Consider the following 20,355-nt stretch of genomic DNA (forward strand, 5'->3'; position numbering starts at 1 on the left):
TAATTTTCATTTAAAAAATAATTATATTAACAATATAAACTGATATTTATAAAAAGATTCTGAAACAGAGAGAAATAAAGAATAAGTATAATTCATAAAATTATACTAATTTATTAGACTAAACTTATATGTAGATTTTTAGGTACTGAAGTTATTAAAGATAATCCACTACACACAGTGAAATAGAGATTATAAGGTCCTTTGTCTTCTGCATGGTGAAGTGAAGGACTGAATGAGCTAATACTATATTTTTGCCTGCCTGGATGGAAAATACATATCCTTGCTTAGTCTGTGTTGAGACTTTGCAAAGCTTTGATACCTGTAATATATAACCCAGGTCACTTTTTTGAGTCCAGAGGTTGGGGAGTTTGAGATTGAAAAATGAAACCATAATACTACTACTTATTTTGCTAAGAACTTTACTAATTTCAGTGTTTTGCACAAAAAATCACAACTGGTATTCATAACAACTCTGTGAGATAAAGATATTGTTATTTCTATCTAAGACTCAAGGGAGAATTTGAACAATGTTTAAATTGACATTTAAACTTTGACAAGTAGTTGTCACAGATTCATGATATGTTCTGAATCCTGTGCTCTTAAACCTAAGATAATCCGGCTCCCAGCTATTAATCTAGGCCTAAATATTTCTGTTAATATTTTAAAGGTTCATATTTTAATTTAAGGCATTAATTAAGAATCAAGGAAGCTGAGTTGTGATTTTTCCTCAAGACTATTTGTCCCAATAAAGCATTTCACGTTCTTATATCACTTACTTTCTCAAACTGAAACTGAAATTTATGTGCAATTGGAAAAGAAACACAGGTGATGAAATCTGGGAGACTTCTTCAATGTTGGTTGTTCTTGAAAAAATTTCTAACTTTTCTTTTAAGTGAAGGAAAGGGTATCAATAAAATAATACTTATTTTTTGAAAATTATACTTTAACTTTTAAAACATGATATTAAAAATGCTTTGTAAAAAGTAAAACACTTTTAATATCACTTCTGATGTTAATGTCTTATGAAATGGATCATCAAAGCCTTTTGAAATAAATTTAACATGAACAACAATGGCTTCTCCTGCCAGCTGTCTTTGGAAGAATGAAGACAGGATGGATTATAGGAGATTGGAAACCCACAGTGTTGCAAGAGCTACAAAACCAAATCACATCATGGAATGAAACCTCAAGCTCACAGGAAAGTGACTTTCACAGAGTATTTTTCTGAATGCAATTTTCTTTTATTATTTTTTGTGAAGAAGAGCATGATTAGTGACAAAGGGGGAGGAAATGCATTGAAAACAAAACCCTGAAAACAACATGATAACTACTTTCTATTTCTGAAAAACATTTTTCTTAAATTTGTTCTGAAAAATACATGAAATATAGAAATTGCTCTTATATAGCTTTTCATTGTAAAAAAAATGAGGCAAGTAAATGTCAAAAAAGAAAAAGTGAGAAACAGAAGATATAAAAGTAGGGATTTCAGGCTAAATCTACTTGTGATATTAACAGTCATTGAATCTTCATGCTGTATGATAGCCACTTTTGGAAATAAATTCATGTGTAATTTTATATAATGAAACATGAAAACATGTGCCATCTTTTGTGTAGAGTATTAAAATAATATATATTAAAAATAAATGGTATAGTTTTAATAAGGCATCAATTTGTTCTTTGGTATTTGAATATTATTTCTTTTTACTTCCAAAATATTTTATACTTAAAAATATAATTCTAGAAATTAAACACATTTATATAGTTAAGAATAAATTTTATTCTTAAAAGCATGTTTCTTGCCTTCATTTTAATTTATTTTTATTAGGATAAAAATGATAAAATTAAGTGTTCCATGCCTGAAATATATATTACTGATGACATTTTTCGTAAACCTTCTCCAGATGGACTCCTAAAATAAGTAATTATCTTTTGAAAATAATTAAAACAGCCAAATATTACTTATTTTTTGTAGGTACACAAAATTCTGGAATCTGTCTTTACCAAATGATAGATATTAATGAAAGATTCAGATTTCTAAAAGAGAAGTCTGGACATGCCCACTTTTCTGCTTTTGGGGAAAATAATCTCAATGATATTCAGACTGGTTAAAGACTAAGTTCCATTCAGTCATCTTCAATCTAAATTCAACTTTCTTAACAACTTACATGATTTACCAGCAATAAATTATCTATTTGACATAGAATAATCACCCTTTGGACATTTGCTGAAACTTCTTGCTCTGCTTCTACTTCCTTTGGATGTGTCTCATTCTCCCTGTGGTAGATACTAAAAGTGTTGCATGGCCTTAAGGTGCTCTTGGATCTCTCCTAGCATTTTTATCCCAACATATTGTAGAACACATTCCACTTTTGCTTTCTTTTATATACCTTATAGGCTTATAGTTCTTACATGTAGGTCTTAATTCTCAAGTGAGACTCTAATAGTTTCATTGAGGATAGAGTCGCCAAGACTTTTTTTCCATCTCTCTCAGGACTTGGAATAGTATCTTAAATATGGTGCACATTTAGAGGGCCTTAGTCAATTCATAAGTGTTAGAATACATTAAATTTTTTGGAAATTAAGGCATCCAAAATAGCACTTTGAAAATGCCAGTAGATGATTTAGATTAAGAACACAGTATTTTTACATAAGAAAAATTGCTTGTTAAAATTATTAAGGTGGCACTAACTATTGTGGACCAATTTTCTTATTTCCAAAGCTAATATTGCTGGGCAATAAGACTAAACCATGCAATCCTGTCAGTATTGCTCAGTGATTGAGCGTCAACCCATGAACCAGAAGATCACATCGTTTGATATTAGTCAGGGCACATGCAAACCATCCAATGAACTCATTTTAAATTATAAACTGCATACCTTCCTCATAGGATATAATTTCAAGAATCCTTGAGTGACTATTTTCTCCATTTAATTTCACCCAAGACTTCAAAAAATGGATCATTACTAAAATATGTTTGATGTCTCTGTAGTATTGAAGGGCAAAAGTCCTTTATTTCCATAAACTCAGAGAAGTGAAAAGGTATAATTCTTACTCGCTAACTTAAAAGCATTTTTTGGAACTTCTTGAAAAAATGATCTATTTTTTTCTCTCATCTCTTCCTTTATTAAAAAAACTACATATTTCATTGATATAAATCAAAGCAAGAACACTTATTTCCAAATGTTAAAATCATTGGTACTGATATTTTTATATTTAAATTATGTATTTGGAATACTTGAAAAAGTGAGTGGGTTCTGTGCTGGTTATGCTAGTCAAATGCTTGTGAACTACTTCAGATTATATAGTTTGTGAGATTCCTAATCCTATAGAACAAAAAGATTTACCTTGTGCAGGTGAGGTAGAAAATAAAAGTTGAAATGGTCTTGTTTCCTTCAAATAATATTTAAATTGTCTTTCTCCCTAAAGGGTCAAAAAAAGGAAATTTGAATTTGAGTCAGATCTCTCAACAACTGTTCTGGGTTTATTCTATTAAAATTGAAAGCCAAGTAAGTTAATTCAATGTTACCAAGTCTTGAAACTAAGTACAATTTAAGTTTGAAACTTAGGATTCTTCCCTCTTTCCAGAATATGTAGCTTTAGAGTTCTGATTTGTTGAAAAGCTGATCAAGTACTATCCATACTAATAAGCAGATGAAAAGTTATTCCAAAAAGGCATTGGATCTATTCACATCCTTCTATACTTATTACCATGCTCAGTTAATTGCTGATTTTTGATGGTTGCTGAAATGAATAGTCTACCTACATTTCTGCTTGTTTTCCCTATATATTCAGCTAAACCAGACAAAAAGAAAACAAGCTACACTCATCAGTGCAGGTCTATACAAACAAAACAATGAGCAGTGGTATATTTAATCTTTCCATATTGCTACTAAGAATGTTGGACCCAATATGATTCTCTCCTTCTACCCAGAGTTTTGACTACATTGAATTGCGCTAAGCATATAAGTCAAAGAGCGTGTTAGTATTTAATAGCTGCACTGTGACCATTAAATCACTTCTAAAATAATGATTTATTACTGCTTGATAATTTTGTTCTGTGTAACCACCTCTGTGAATCAGCTTCAATCTTTGACAGCACTGAAAGTTAGGCTGAGGCTGGATACAAAATGAAGTCAAAAACTGTCCATTAAATTCTACCTGAATCTTCCACGTGCTGTATACTAAAGGTTTGTATACTTCTTGTATTTGGGTCATATCAATATCGAAGTCACTATTATAAATATTCCGTTCTTCTCCAATATTCTCCAAGAAGAGTTATGTGTGTGTGTGTGTGCACATATATGCGTGTTTATGTCAATGCAATTTCTCCCAAAATATTTTCCTTCTTGTACCACATTTTAGGAAAGTCACAATTTAACTTTGTATAGAGCCTTTACTTAGGGAAAATTTCCTCTTCTCATCTTTAAATCTGTATTTTGTACAGATTTGTCATAGAAATAATTCCTGATGGTAGATGTTTAGTAATTTCTGCAAGATCTATTAATGTGTTACTGTTTTCACAAAGAATATTGGAATTTATAAATTAGCATAAGAAAATCTTGGATAATAATTTATTATAACAATTTCTATTTCCTCTACTTAGCAGTCACCATTTAGTGTTGCCTCTGTGGGTAAAAAAAATTATCTTATTAGAAAGAAGTAAATTTATTTCAAAGTTATATTTTATTTAGATCTATGAATATAATTATGACATACAAAATATGCTGAGCACATTAGTGATTCCATAGCTGATTCCATATGAAATCATATATGGTTCCAGAGTTTATTATCCATGGTTAGTGAATGCTCAGAGTTGATGTGTCAACTCTTTGCTCACTAAACATTTTGAGAATTTTCTCCTAACATTGATAAACTTGAGTTTTTAAAGCAAGGTATTGAATTTTGAATGATTTCAGTGCATTTGCAAAGCATTTATACATCATTATTGTGTGTGTGTGTGTGTGTGTTTTACTAAGAGTAGCAGAATAAAAAATGAGACCCAATCCATACTTATGATAATAATATAATTGCCTAGTTTCATATAAAAATAATGTTTGTAATGCTTTCATTAATAAAATTCTAAAAGAAATCAACATAGAAACAATATTTCAATACTACAGTAGCTCCATTTTGCCTCCATATTAGATTTTATATCAGGGACTTAGAAGCAATCCGTTATCATTAGCATGTGCAATTAAAAATTGGATGGATCTGGCTGTTTTTTTTTCTACAAAAGCAGGGAAATATTTTAGAAAGAGACCCTTGGCTTTTATGTAAATGTTTATACGTACAGATACAGTTTCATCGTTCAAATCCTCATTTGTAAAGTTACTGGGTGAATAGCAGACACAAACGAGCAAAACAATATAAAACAAAACAAAAGCTGTGGATGGTTTATCAAGTCTAAATCCAAAAGCCTACTGGACTCCTGAAACCTGGCCTTCCTGGTCCTCTTTGCATAGGAAAATCAAAATACCAGGATTCATAAAATTCTCCCCAAGGTTGACCCTTCCTTCGGGATGAGTGTGGCCCAACATTTCCATAATCAGAGTAGGTACCGCCAGAGGTTATTCCCCAAAGCCCCTGAGTGTCTCTTTTGATTTAGATTTTTGCCAGAACGCACTGTTGTGGTATAAAAAAGCGATAAAGTAGTATCTGGAAAGTTAAAATGTTATAAAAAATTAAATTACATTTTATTCCTCAGGCTTAAAACACAAATTGAGAATTATTCAAATTAAACTTACTTCCCATACCTCAAAACTGAAATATGATAGCACAGGGCGGTTACGAACAGAGGCAAATATTCAAAGGTTTGCACATAAGTAGAATCAGGCAGAAAGTGTCATATAGCTTTTGAGGACACTAGAATATGATAAATTTGAAGAGCAAATGAACACCCCCTTGAAATTATTCTTCGTTGTGTATTTCAATTAATACATTAATGTGGTCATTTTTGGCTAATAGGACCCTATGCTATGAATTGTTATTTCAAGATCAATAGCAACAACCATAAATATTATCTAAACAATTTGGGTGCAAAACACCAAAGAAATTCTAAGAAAATTAGTTGATTTGGAAAAATATTAAAATAACTAAACCTGTTTATTATATGTGTAGTTAGTAGTTGCTTCACTGTTGAAGGTTTATGCAATTCTCCCAGAATACATTTTATTCAAAACGTATGCAACTATACATTTATATGCCAATGGAATTAGAAAATTAGATGGTGTCTGCAAGCCTTTATGTAACAAAACAGTTTATCGTGGGCAAAGCATTTTTGCAGATACTTATGGATCCTCACACAAGCCTGTGAGGTAGGGAGGAAAGCCATCTTTACAGTTCGAACCCTAAAGCTCAGAAACTTTGGGGACATCTCCAAGAATAATACGTGTGAATCTCCTTTGTTGTTGTTTGCTCCTAGTCTTACATATTTTCCTGCAGATCCCAAGCATATCAGGGCTAATCAGTCAGTGAGATGGGACAAGTCTGAACCTAGGTAAGGAATAAAAGTCAATTTTAAGTCTATAAGGTATTGGGGATAATCTTTTTGGACTACATTCTTATCTGGCGACGTATATATTTTCAATGACTGCCCATGCCATAAGTAAGCCAACTGTACTGAAGTATAAACAAATTACAAAATTTCTGACAACTAATTTTAGTTACAGGAATGATGAAATCTGCTAATTTAAACATACTAAAACCAATGGGGCCCGGGAGGGAGGGAGAAATAGAGTTCCCCAAAGGTTTGAACAGGGTGAGGTTTATAGCTACTTTTTAGATTAAATCTTTCCCTGATATTTCAGATTATCTGAGTCTTCCGTAAACCATTCATTTTATCAATTTAATAAAAAGTGTTGTTTTTTTTTTCTTTTAAGATAAAAGGGAGCCGGTGGGACAGAGACAACTGTCTCTGTGCTTCAGAGCGGTGCACAGTCAGTGCACAGAAATTGCATACATTATAGTGCAAGCAGCAAATCCCCATGCTCCATCCATTCCGTATGGAGAAAAGAAGTGGGGAGGGCAAAGAAAAATGGCCCATACAAGTCTGTGACAGAGTGGCCTAGTAGACTGGGTATCTCTCACGTCACTTAAACATAAGACGAAGCTAATGAACTCTGTCACAATAACAGAACGTGGGTCTCAAAAGTCCACCCAGAAAAGTGGACAAGGAGGTCTTGATTACCTTCTCAAGTTTTATTCTGCAGAGAACCACCCCTAGAAATCAGTTATAAGTGAGTTTGAACCTTTCTACTTCGTTTTGTTTTGGGGAAAAAAAAATCACAAGGTATTGAAACGAATATCATTGTTTGGTTGAATCCAGGTATTCTTAAGTAAACAGTACCACAGACTTTATTGAGCAATTGAAAATATACACAAGGTACAATAGCTTTTTCTCTGTTTGTGTTGTTTTGTTTAATTTGACTTTCTTCTGATTAAATAACCCAGTTTTGATCATGAGAAGGGCACTTGTTTCTACAGTGGCTGTGTACAGCTTGCTCAGTTCCCAGTACTGTTCCCACTCTTCTTCCTTGTCATGGCTGAGGTTATGTCTTCCCTTGCTCAGGCAGCAAATTCTAGAATGTTGAAAGAATGGCCCCCCTAAGTTGTTCTTTCAGATTCCATTTCTCCATAGAGTTCAGCCAACTTTTTAAACTCTGGTCCCCAGTCCCCCAAGTACTGATAATCCTGGTCTGACTGTGTAGTGGCTGAGTCCAGGGAGCTGATAGAACCAGCTTCTGATCTCTGACCCTCGTAGGCATAAGTCTGAAGAGAGTCATAAGGAGGGACACTGGGGTCTAGGTCAGCTTCTGCCAGTCTCTGTTTGATGAATTCCTGGACATCTATACTCTCCAGGGTGGACGATATCTGGTGTCTGGGCGTGAGTTGCACTTCAGGTCTGATATCTCTCCGGTACTTGAGCTCCTCAGCTGCAGACGGGTTCCTCAAGGCTGTGATGTCAAAGGCCTCAGTGTCTTCCTCCCCGCCCCCTTCGTCATCATAGGTGACCACATTCTCCCGCACATCCTCCTCTGAAATGATCAGGGGCTCTTTTTTGCTGCGTCTCAGGGTGATAAAAAGTACTACAATCGCTGAGGAAAAGGGAAAGAGAAGGAAGAATTAGAGAAACAAAAAGAGGGAATTGGTGGGGATTTGACATCAGCAATTCCCAACCCTTGTCATCAACTACATCCCATTCAGGCTTGCATTGTAACACAACCCTGATCTTTGCACTCTCTGAATAACAACTCAAGGTTTGTCTTTCGTTTTTTTTTGTTTGTTTGTTTGTTTTTTAATATCACAAATTAAAAAAATAGTTACCCTTATAAAACATTAGGAATTTATGATATTTTCTAGAATGCCACAGTGTTCTCATTTGTCAGGCTTATGCATTTGGGATTGCTATATAGCCATTCAGTGTTTACACAGAGAGAAACTGATGATGGAAATGAAATATGAAATTTTGACTAGAAAAATGATGGTGTGTGGATATACCTACAGATACTTAGTTTTTCTAGGGAGATACACTGAAGACAGGCTATTTTTAAATCCTTTTTTTAAACAAAAATACATATTTCTTTTGATTTCAGAAAGGATGGGAGAAAGTCAGAGAGATAGAAACATCAATGTTGAGAGAAAATCCTCCATCCACTGCCTCCTGCACGCTTCCTATTGGGGATTGAGGCTGCAACCCAAGCATGTGCCCTGACTGAGAATTGAGCCTCTATTTCCTGGTTCATAGGTTGATGTTCAACCATTGAGCCACACTGGCCGGGCAACAGGATATTTTAAGTTTCTGTAAAATAGGAAGGGGTTTCTGCCATAAATCCTGTACTTTTGATGCTTTGTTGGAAACCAAAGCAGGGATATTTTACATGGTTGATCTCTTTTGTCCATTTTCCTTTAGAAAAATAGCATCATGCATTAATAATTGCATTTTCTATCAAGCTGCAAAGGTGTTATTTTATCTGTATACAATTTAGATTTTCTAGGAATTTTTCAGTTGGCACATTGATCTTTACATGATGTCTTTACTTAACTTCACAACAGAGCTGGGGCTTTGCTCATTTTAAACATGAGAAAACTGAGACTTAAGAGTGCTCACACGAATTTCTACAATCTAAGCCTAAGATCGCACAAGTGGCAGGGGGGAAAGCTTGGACCAGAATCTATGACTTCTCACAGAAAAGGTCATGATGTTCCCATTACCACATTCTGCTTCATTATTTAAAAAATATATTTTAACCTGAAATTCATATTTTTATGCTGCATTTTGTTTATTTTTAAAAATTTGATATACTTTATTTTATTTGGAAATCCTAATTATATGTGCTTTAAGTGGTTGTAAAACAAACACTGGGTTAGGTAATCTGTAATTAAGACCATACCCGGTACCTTAGAAACTTTCCTTTTACCCCTTATTTCTAAAAAGTAATGGGAAGAGATTAACCAAAGAACTTCTGCACAACCCATGGCCACAGACAACAGTGTGGTGAAGGCCTGGGCGGTGTGTGTGTGTGTGTTGGGGGTGGGGTGGTTAGAAGGGGTCAATGGGGAAAAAGAGGGACCTTTGTAATACTTTCAACAATAAAAAATTAAGAAATTTAAAAAAGAAAGCTTACTGAATCTACTACTAGTTGATCTTAATGTTATTTTGATGATGAAAATGGAGATCACATGACTTTATGGAACTCTAGGACCCCAATTGTGATTGGCTTAGATGTTCATAGATCTACTGAGTAGATTCCTTCCTTCTCCAAACTGGGCTGATGTGGAGATTGGAACAGAAATTGAAAGTATTGTTCTGATAAATAAAAAGCAACTTCTAGTCTTACTTTTATTGTTATTGTCTCCTTGCTTCTCTTTAATGTTTAACCCTTTTAGTGTATGCCCCTAAGCAATGCAGATCACCTTTGTCTATATTTGAAATAGATATCATAATGTACATGTGCTTAATACTTCAAAATATGGAGAGTAAGAGGAATAGATTTTCAAGCCGTAAGTGGAAAGGATAATTATGAGACAGAAATATACTACTATACATGTAAAAAGAGATGGTCACAGTACAATGGGAGGAATCTGATTTTACAAAAAAAAGGCACATTGGAGGCTATGAGGATGATGAAAGAGAGGACAACACATTTTGAGATAGAATCAAAGAATTATCTCAAGAAGTATGGAATAAAAGGATCCTGACAATGTAATGGGAAAATGTAATCGGGGAAACTGTAGCAGGCACAGGGAAGCTTTGGGTCACTGTGTTTGAAAGGAGTCATTACAGCAAACTGACAATGAAATGCTGATGCTATGCCGGCCTTCTTCACAAAAACTATCCTACAGAATGAAACAGTTTCCCATCCACATTGCTTCTACTTCAAAGACATTTTCTAACACAGCACTTTTTTTAAAAAAAGGAGATTTGCACCGAATGTAGTCAATATACATTTAATACTTCACTGTTTACATTAGTATAAATCCAGCCTAGAGCTTTCTAATTCAATGGCCTAAGCAGCATCCTCAAGGAGCCGTCTGCATTGTATTCAGAGGTTTAGATTTATCATCCACTATATATTTCTGCACTTCTTTATGATTAAGTGATGAGGCTGTTCTAGATTAAAATATCTATTGCTACACACTGCCTAATTTATTGTATCAAAATTTCTATCGTCTGTCAATAAATCAAGTTATTTTCCTTTATGTTGAAATAATCGGTGGTTGATGTCAAGGGGATTTATGTGTATATATAGCAGAAAGAACTCAATCAATGCTATTGTCAAAGTATGGAGGTAATTTTCATGTCACCAATATTAGTATCATATTTGCCTAATGAACATAGGGAATAATGCTGGGTTTATTATTATGATAGCCTATGCTTGCTTATTCCCCCAAAGCTAAGAAAATAATCCTGATATATTTTGATCCAAAATGTAGATACTAGTTAAGTTTGAATTTTGAGAATTTACATCTATTTCTTTCCAGGATAGTTATTTTCCAGTGACCAATATTCCTGGATTTGTTACCTGTGGATTTGATATGGGGATCAACATATAACTAATCATACAATCTGAGACACTTTTAAGAGTGAAAGGAATGTTGTTTATAAGGATATCAGGACAAATATGAACACATGGTCCTCTAGTCAAAGGCAATTTCAAATCAAATCAGAGAAGCCCGGTCAGTGTCGCTCAGTGGTTGAGCATTGACTTATGAATGAGGAGGTCACAGTTCAATTTCTGGGCAGAGCACATGCCCAGGTTATGGTCTTGATCCCCAGTATGCGGCATGCAAGGGCAACCAATCAATGATTCTCTCTCATCACTAATGTTTTTATCTCTCTCTCCCTCTCCCTCTCTGAAATCAATAAAAACATATAAAAAATATTGGAGAAGAATGTGAAAACATAGATGAGATGTGCTTTTGAAGACTTTTAACACACATCGTTGTGGTTAAGTAGGTGTTTCTAGAGCAGAAAGCACACAGCAGATATCCCATAAACAATTCTCAAGTGGCTGACAAAGAATCACCTGTGTAAAACTGGCTATGTGGCACTGTATAAGTGAAACTTCATGCATAGTAATAGTCTCAGTGAGAAAATAATTTTAAAATATAGTTTAAATCAGCTTATGGTTACTAATGATACCAAATACATAATTTCACTTGAAAACATTTTTTTAATATTTGAAAATCAAACTAAATGTTTTCTAAAAATTTCAAGAGCAGATATATTAAAGGAGAATGAGTTAAGATAATAATTATACACATAGATTTGAGAGTTAAATCTTTATTTAAAAACTGGCAATGAAATGAATATATTGAAATGACTCCCTTCCCTCCCACCAGTCTATCAAACCATACATAGAAGGCATGGTATCTCTTCCTACAGTGGGTCATCTGGAAAAACAGAATATGATAAAGCCATTGGATTGAAGAGAAACAGAAACTGTTTTTCTTTTTTTTAAAAAAAATATATTTTTATTGATTTCAGAGAGGAAGGGAGAGGGAGAGAGAGATAGAAACATCAATGATGAGAGAGACTCATTGATCGGCTGCCTCCTGCACGCCCCCCACTGGAGATAGAGCCGGTAACCTGGGCATCTGCCCTTGACTGGAATCGAACCCGGGATGCTTCAGTCCGCAGGCCAATTCTCTGTCCACTGAGCCAAACTGACCAGGTCAGAAATTGTTTTTCTTCTTTAAATTATAAATAATTTATGATATTATGAAGTTTGGTTAGATGATCTGGACTGAAATATGAGTATACTGTATTATTTTGAGAAGTCTTTATTTTAATGAATATTTTATTCTTTGTTAATGTTTCTTTTTTTATTTTTATTGACTGAGGTATTACATATGTGTCCTTTCTTTTTCTTCACTTATTTTCTTTTTGAGTTTGGCCAGAATTTTAAAGCCAATTGATTTTTTTAAAGAAAATTAAAATAAATTTATTAAGTATCATAATTTTATTTTATTGAAAAGGGGATTGAACTTTGAAAAAACATTTTCCTATTTGTTTTCTTATTTGTTTGTTTGTTTATATCATCATTCCAGTGATTGGAGTTCTAAAGGTTTTTGAGTTTTCTTAACGTAAACTGTCATACACCTTGCATTTGAATACCTTATATACTAACTCCCAACATACTTCCCTCAAATACTTTTTTTTTATATTTTTTTATTGATTAAGATATTACATATGTGTACCCTCTACCCCCCCCCCCCCGCTCATCCCCTCACCCCCCTGTTGTCCGTGTCCATTGGTTAGGCCTATATGCTTGCATATAAGTCCTTTGGTTGATCCTTCCCCCTTGCCCCCACCCTCCCCTACCTTCCCTCCAAGGCCCGACAGTCCAATCAAAGCCTCTCCGTCTCTGGATCAGTCCTTGTTCATCAGTTTATGTTGTTCATTATATTCCACAAATAAGTGAGATGTTGTGGTATTTATCCGCTCTCCAGTTCCATCGATGCTGTGGCAAATGGTAAGAGTTCCTTTTTCTTCTTCCTCTTCTTAAAGAATACCTTTCAGCATTTCATATAATGCTGGTTTGGTGGTGATGAACTCCTTTAGCTTTTTCTTATCCGTGAAGCTCTTTATCTGACCTTCCATTCTGAATGATAGCTTTGCTGGATAAAGTAATCTTGGTTGCAGGTTCTTGCTATTCATCTCTTTGAATATTTCTTGCCACTCTCTTCTGGCCTGCATGGTTTCTGTTGAGAAATCAGCTGACAGTCGGATGGGTACTCCCTTGTAGGTAACTGACTGTCTTTCTCTTGCTGCTTTTAAGATTCTCTCTTTATCTTTTGCTCTTGGCATTTTAATTATGATGTGTCTTGGTGTGGTCCTCTTTGGATTCCTTTTGTTTGGGGTTCTCTGCGCTTCCTGGACTTGTAGGTCCATTTCTTTCACCAGGTGGGGGAAGTTTTCTGTCATTATTTCTTCAAAAAGGTTTTCAATATCTTGCCCTCTCTCTCCTTCTGGTACCCCTATAATTCTGATCTTAGTACGCTTGAAGTTGTCCCAGAGGTTCCTTACACTATCTTCATATTTTTTTAATCTCTTTTCTTTTTTCTTTTTCGGTTGGGTATTTTTTGTTTCTTTGTATTTCAAATCTTTGACTTGATTCTTGGGATCCTCTTGTCTGCTGTTGGATCTCTGTAAATTATTCTTTATTTCAGTCAGTGTATGCTTAATTTCTAGTTGGTCCTTTTTCATGTCCTCCATGGTCTCACTATACTCCTTGAGGGATTCATTAAATTTATCGGCGGTTTCCATAAAATTCTTGACAAACCTTATAAACGTGGCCTTGAACTCTATATCCAGTCGTCTGCCCTCCTCCGCCAATTGTGACCTGTTTCTTTGTCTCCGCATTTTGGCTGCTTCCCTGTGTTGATAGAGTGGCCCTGCGCGCCAGGTGTCCTGTAGGGCCCAGTGGCTCAGCCTCCCCAGTTACCTGGGGTGGACACTCTTGGTGCACTCTTGGTGCCTTGGTTGATGTAGGATCACTGGGAGGAATTGACCTCCAGGCCAATTGGCTGTGGGAAGCAGCTGTGTCTGAAGTGGGAGAATGGTCCTCCTCTGACCACTGGGTACAGTGGCTCCTGGATCTAAGGAGGTGCTAATTCAGCCCCTGCCTGAGGCCTCACAGCCTGGGCCACGAAGAGGCTCAGCTGTGAAGCAATGCAAGCCGCTGAGGGGCCTTGGGCCTTCTCTTGGAGGTTCCGGGTCTGCTTGGCTGGGCTATAGTTAGGTACATTCACATGCAAAAGCCTCTGCTGCAGCCTGGGTGGGGCGGGGTCTCAGGGAGTCAAAAGGGCGGAGAAAGAAGCAATGGCTGATTCTCCGCACCCAGAGTTGCACGTCTCAGTGTCCCGGTAACGGCTGCAAGCACCTCTGAGGGAAATCCGCCCTCAAGTTCGCCCGCTGCTGCCTGACAGAGCAGCCTCTCCCCGTATGAGTCCTGAGTCCCCAGAGACTTCCCAGAACCGGAGATCAGAGCAGTCGGGAGCTTGTGATTCAAAAAGACAGCCGCGTCCTCAGGTGCCACCCCTTTCCACGCGCGCGCTGCTGCAGTACCTCTGCACTCAGCCTCCGCAGCTCCTCTGGCTCTCAGCGTGCTTTTCTTTTCTTCTAGTTGTAGAAATTACACTCAGCCAGCCTTCCTGTTTTTCTGGACGATGTTTGCTCCGTCCTTTGGGATAATTTTCAATTGCTGTGGGAGGCGACTATTTCCCGGTGTTTATCTATGCCGCCATCTTAGTTTCTCCTCCCCTCAAATACTTTTAATAGCAGGTTTTTTTACTCCAAAATAATCACTGAATTATTTTTTATATGATCACATCGTAATACTAAATTTTACAGAATGAGATGACCCCAGTCCGGGAGATTATTTTTATTAGCTTCTTCAATCTGTCTATTTATACCTCATATTGACACTTCTCAGTGAAACTTCTTTTTTCAAACCAAGGGATACCTACAAAGTCATCTAAGATAGCTCTGGTGACAAATGGGTTGACACTTATCTCCTTATCAATCCCACCTTTGTCTCCTTGTTCCTTTCTTTCAAATCCACTCTGATCTCCATTTCTCAAGAAACTGACATCCCAGCGTAGGAACAAGCTAGCTGATGTACCCATCCAAGCCACCTGCTTATGTGTGATGTGCGGACTGCAAGGGTTGGACTCAGATCCTGTGTTGGTGATTTCTTGTGCTGTGTGATTAAGGTTTGCTTTGCCAGCTGCCCGGTGCTCAGGCAAGTGGTGGGGTGAGGATGGGAAACAAATGTCAACTCCAACGAGGGGAAGGGGACTGTAGCTACCCTTCCTCTAGCACCAAATGTTGCTTGCACCATGAAGGCTCACTCCTTATTCGCTCCCATCCACCCCATAAAATAGATCTGAAAAAGGTAATTCTAACAGGACAATGCCCTACTCACAATCTGCACATCCACCATTTACATTTAGGCCCTTTGATTTTCAAGCACCATTTTTTGTGGTAATCAATATATACATAGATGGAGTCTGAACATACTGTAAAATAATGAATCGTGATATGTATATAGCAATATGTGTTATTATAATAAAACAAAAATAAGCACCACAAAATTCTACAGATCGCTCTAGGTCCTTCCAGTGGAAACTGTATTTTCACAGAATCAGAAATATCGTAGAAAGAGCCTGAATGGGTCCCTAAGGTCACGCCATTAGTTAATGGCAAAACTAGGTCTAGGTTTATACAATTAAGGTCATTTCACAAACAAATGGCTACTAGTTAAGACATATTTCTAAAATATTAATTTCATGATATATTTAGCTCTTAGGATTAAATGTCACTTCAGAATTACAAGGCCTATCATGAAGATTTGTTACCTCTGTTGTTGCTAATATTTCCTTAGAAATTATAAACTCACACCTTAACAAACATTGTTTTAAAATGACAAATGACTATATTCTGAGTCTGTTGGTTCATATATTCTGAAAAACAATAATTACACCCAAAATCTCATAAAATATAAATTATATTATAAGGGATTGCTTAAACCCAAGCTTAAGAAATTATTAGGCAACCTTTGGGTAAAACTATAAGAACACATTTGAGTTCCAATAAAAATAGCATCTTGGCTTCCTTAGTGCTTAGGGATAGCATAAAATTTAGAAATGGTCTCTTATTTATCCCAAAGAGAAAATCAAATTTTATAAAATAAGTTAAATGAGAATATTGTTTCATGAAATAATAAAATGTTATTTTACATAATACACCTTCAATTGACCTGAATATTAACATTTTCAATTGCTTTTTAAGGTCATATCTTAGTAAAGGAAAATAGTTTTATGAAGATAAATGATAACAAAAGCCAAAGGTAACATGCCTCTCCCAACTGAACAATCTGTCAGAATAAAGACTCTGGAAGAACTTATATTAAAGTCATTAAGTTCTATACTTTGTAGTTTTAAGTGAAAAACCCTAAAGGGATCAATGTTTGTAGGTGTTTCATTTTCTGTTTTTTGGTTTGTTTACGAGGTTGTTGTTTTTTTTGTGTGTGTTTTGTTTTGTTTTTTAATTTCCAAAGACAAAAAATGTAATGTGTTACTATCTAAAGAAAACAGTATTGTGACCAATCAATATATACATTAAAACAAACAAACAAAACAACTCCAGTCCGACAGATGTGGCTCAGTGATGAGGGTTGACCCATGAACCAGGGGGTCACGTTTGGATTCCAGGTCAGGGCACGTGCCCGGTTTCAGGCTCCATCCCCCGTAGGAGGCCTGCAGGAGGCAACCAATCAATGGTTTTTTTCTCATCATTGATGTTTCTATCTTTCTCTCCCTCTCACTTCCTCTCTCTGAAATAATAAAAAACAAACCAACAACAATAACAACAATACTCCAGAAAGTCTGATTTTCCTGATTTCCTTCTCCACCATGCATGTGTAAAAGAGTATACTGCAATAATATAGTTCTTGTTATGGTGCACCAAACCTCCATACCCACGTTGCTAAGTGCAATTGATACTTTTTGGTAATCAATTTATCTAACCTCTGAGCAGCTTTTGACATTGAGGAATGGTCTTCTCCCTTTATACATTTTCTTCCTTTGACTTTTATGACATTATACTTTACTAAGATTCTTTTTTTGCTGACTTTTCCTTTGGTCTCTGCTCTCTCATTCTTCTTGACTTAATGATCACATTGGAATTTATCACAGATCAGTCCTAGTCTGTTATCACTTTATATTCTCCAGCTGCAGGGGCTTCAACTAAGTGTGCTTCTGAAGTCCACCAGCTCAGGGAAGATCAGGATCACATTCAGCCAGAGATAAAAGGTGGCATTTGATACTGTTCTAACTTAGCCACGTATCAAATTTATCCAACATCACTTCTTATCAGCTATTTTATTTTTTGACTGTGGAATGTTGTTTCAAAAAAGGACACTATGTCACAGACATTAATTTCTCTTCACAGAAATGAAATTATTAACATTGCACTTTTTCTAATGGAATCTCAGGGGCTTCAGTTAAAATTTGTTTTAAGTATATTTTTATTGATTTCAGAGAGGAAGGGAGAGGGAGAGAGAGATAGAAACATCAATGATGAGGGAGAATCTTTGATCGGCTGCTTTCTGCACGTCCCCTACTAGGGATCTAGCCCGCAACCCAGTACATGCCCTTGACCAGAATCCAACCTGGGACCCTTTGGTCAGCAGGCCAATGCTCTGTCCACTGAGCAAAACTAGTTAGGCCTTTAGTTAAAATTTTGATAAATATTTTCATCAGGGAACCTGCACCATATTATCCAAGATAGCTTCTGATTTCACCTAAAAATCCTGACATTAGCCACCTTTTTGCCATTTCCCTCAAAGTAAGCTGATCCAAACACTGCTATGTCTGAATGAGATGCTTCATTTCCTTCCCAGTCACTTTGCCTGGGGCTCTTTTGCCTTTGTGAGATCTGTTCTCTGCTTCATTCAGTCATTTTTTTTTTTTCCAAAATGCAAACTTCATGATGAGATTTCATTACTTTAAATCTCTATTTATACTCCTGGAACAAATCCCACCACATTTACCATCTCCAAGAAGCCCTTGCCTGCGTCAACCCTGCCTGAATCTGTATTCTACTTTTCAGCCTGATCCCACCTTGCTCTCCACTCCTTCTGTACAGGTAACTTGGCTTCCACCCCAGAAACAAAACAGGAAACATATCTTGCAAGAATATATCTGTTTCACCAAAGCATATAGCTTTTGCTTTTTAGTTTTGTTTTGTTTTTTTGTATGGATAGTACAAAGAAAAGAACAAAACTTAAGGCTACCAAGAGAAAGATAGGAGGGAGAGAACACACTGGAAAAACAAATATATTTCTACTTTGAACTATAAAGCAAAAATGCCCTTTACATCATTTTTTCTTGTTTAAAAAATCTAGATTTGCTGCTTTATATTAAATAGCAATTCTAAAAAGTTTGTAGCAATAACAGCCACAAATGAGGTTGTTGTAAAAGTTAGCCTTTTACAATAATAATACAAAATTAGAGAAAGTATTTTGCTTTTAAACAAATAAAAGTCCTATTTGTTGTATTTTAATAAATTTTAATATCTCTAAGGCCCATGTTATTTAGACTAACTAACTTTAGAATTCAGCTAACATAGAAAATTAAGTACTATTTTAGACTAGTAGACGTTTCTACAAGAAAGCAATTTTTTAAATTTGGTGTTGAGATTAATTTTAGAAGGATGCCACTTTTGCTCTTTGAAATCCTATCTAATAAAAGAGAAACATGGTAATTAGCCATACCTCTGCTACCCTTCCCATTGGCTAATCAGGGCTATATGCAAATTAACTGTCAGCCAAGATGGCGGCTGGCAGCCAGGCAGCTGGAAGCAAACATGAGGCTTGCTTGCTTCAGTGACGGAGGACTCCAATGTTCCCCGCCTGCCGCTGCCGGCCTCTGAGCTTGCAGTTTGAAACACTGTTACAAATATAGAATCTAAAAAAACTCCAGAAACCTGCTTTCAGCCAGCCGGGATCTCAGAGCTGGAGTTGAAACAGTGTTTCCATTACAGAACCAAAACAAACCAGATACCTGCTTTCAGCAGCAGAGGCCTCAGAGCTGGAGCCAAGCCTCAGAGCTAAAGCTGGCCCAGAATAAAAAAAAAGAAAAAAAGGAGCAGTTGGGAGCTTCAGTCACCCACCAGCCTGAAAATAGCCCTCAGCCCCTCACCCAGACTGGCCAGGCACCCCAGTGGGGACCCCCGCCCTGAAGGGGGTGTGACTAGTTGCAAGCAGCCATCAGCCCCTCACCCAGGCTGGCCAGGCACCCAAGCGGGACCCCCACCCTGATCCAGGACACCCTTCAGGGCAAACCAGCCGGCCGCCACCCGTGCACCAGGCCTCTATCCTATATAGTAAAAGGGTAATATGCCTCCCAGCACTGGGATCAGCGGAGCCAAGAGGATCAGTGTGACAGGGGGCAGCGCCCAAACCCCCTGATTGCCCTGCGGCTCTGTGTGTGACAGGGGGCGGGGCCACAACCTCCCTATCTGCCCTGTTCTGTTTGTGACAGGGGAAGGCGCCCCAACCCCTTGATCAGCCCTGCTCTGTGCCTGATAGGGGGGAGCTCCCCAACCCCCTGATCGCCCTGCAGCTCTGTGTGTGACAGAGTGCAGCTCCCCAACCCTCAGATCAGCCCTGCTCTGTATGTTACAGGGTACTGCACCCCAACCCCACCCCCCCACGGGCCCTGCTCTGTGTGTGATGGGGTAGAGCCATAACCTCCCCATCGGCCTTGCCCTGAGTGTGACAGGGTGTGGCACCCCAATCCCCTGATCCACCCCGCTCTGTGTGTGACAGGGGGCAGTGCCCTAACTCCCCTACCGGCCCTACTCTGTGAGTGACAGGGGGGAGCTTCTCAACCCCCTGATCGGCCCTGCTCTGTGCATGACAGGGGGGAGCTCCCCAACCCCCCTGATCGACCCTGCTCTGTGCGTGACAGGGTACAGAGCCCCTATCCCTCTGATGGGCCCTGCTCTGTGAGTGACAGGGGGCAGCACCCCAACCCCCTGATTGGACCTGCTCTGTGCGTGACGGGGGTGGCGCCGCAACCTCCCCATTGGCCCTGCCTTGAGTATGACAGGGGGTGGTGTCCCAACCCCCCAATCGGCCCTACCCTGAGCATGACTGAGGGTGGCATCGCAACCTCCCATTCCGCCCTGCTCTGTGCATGACAGGGGGCGGCGCCCCAACTCCCCAATCAGCCCTGCTCTGAGCATGACCAGGGGCTGCACCTAGGGATTGGGCCTGCCTTCTGCCACCCGGGAGCAGGCCTAAGCCAGCAGGTCATTATCTCCCGAGGGGTCCCAGACTGCGAGAG

The 20,355-nt window shown here is 37.6% G+C and overlaps 1 protein-coding gene across 2 annotated transcripts in view; it reads right to left on the minus strand.

Moving 5' to 3' along the window:
- Positions 1–6,875: 6,875 nt before the first annotated feature.
- The window catches only part of CDH18 (cadherin 18), a 517,801-nt gene continuing 504,321 nt past the window's right edge, over positions 6,876–20,355 (minus strand). Inside the window, exon 12 of one of the 2 annotated variants that reach the window (XM_081089750.1) lies at positions 6,876–8,093. In XM_081089750.1, coding sequence (XP_080945876.1) covers positions 7,603–8,093 — 491 coding nt within the window. In that variant the 3' untranslated portion in view covers positions 6,876–7,602. The remainder of the gene's footprint in view (positions 8,094–20,355) is intronic. The other variant, XM_081089751.1, reaches the window with a different exon arrangement.

Source organism: Myotis nattereri (genome assembly GCF_964212035.1).
Source record: "Myotis nattereri genome assembly, chromosome: 4".
Lineage (NCBI taxonomy): Eukaryota > Metazoa > Chordata > Mammalia > Chiroptera > Vespertilionidae > Myotis > Myotis nattereri.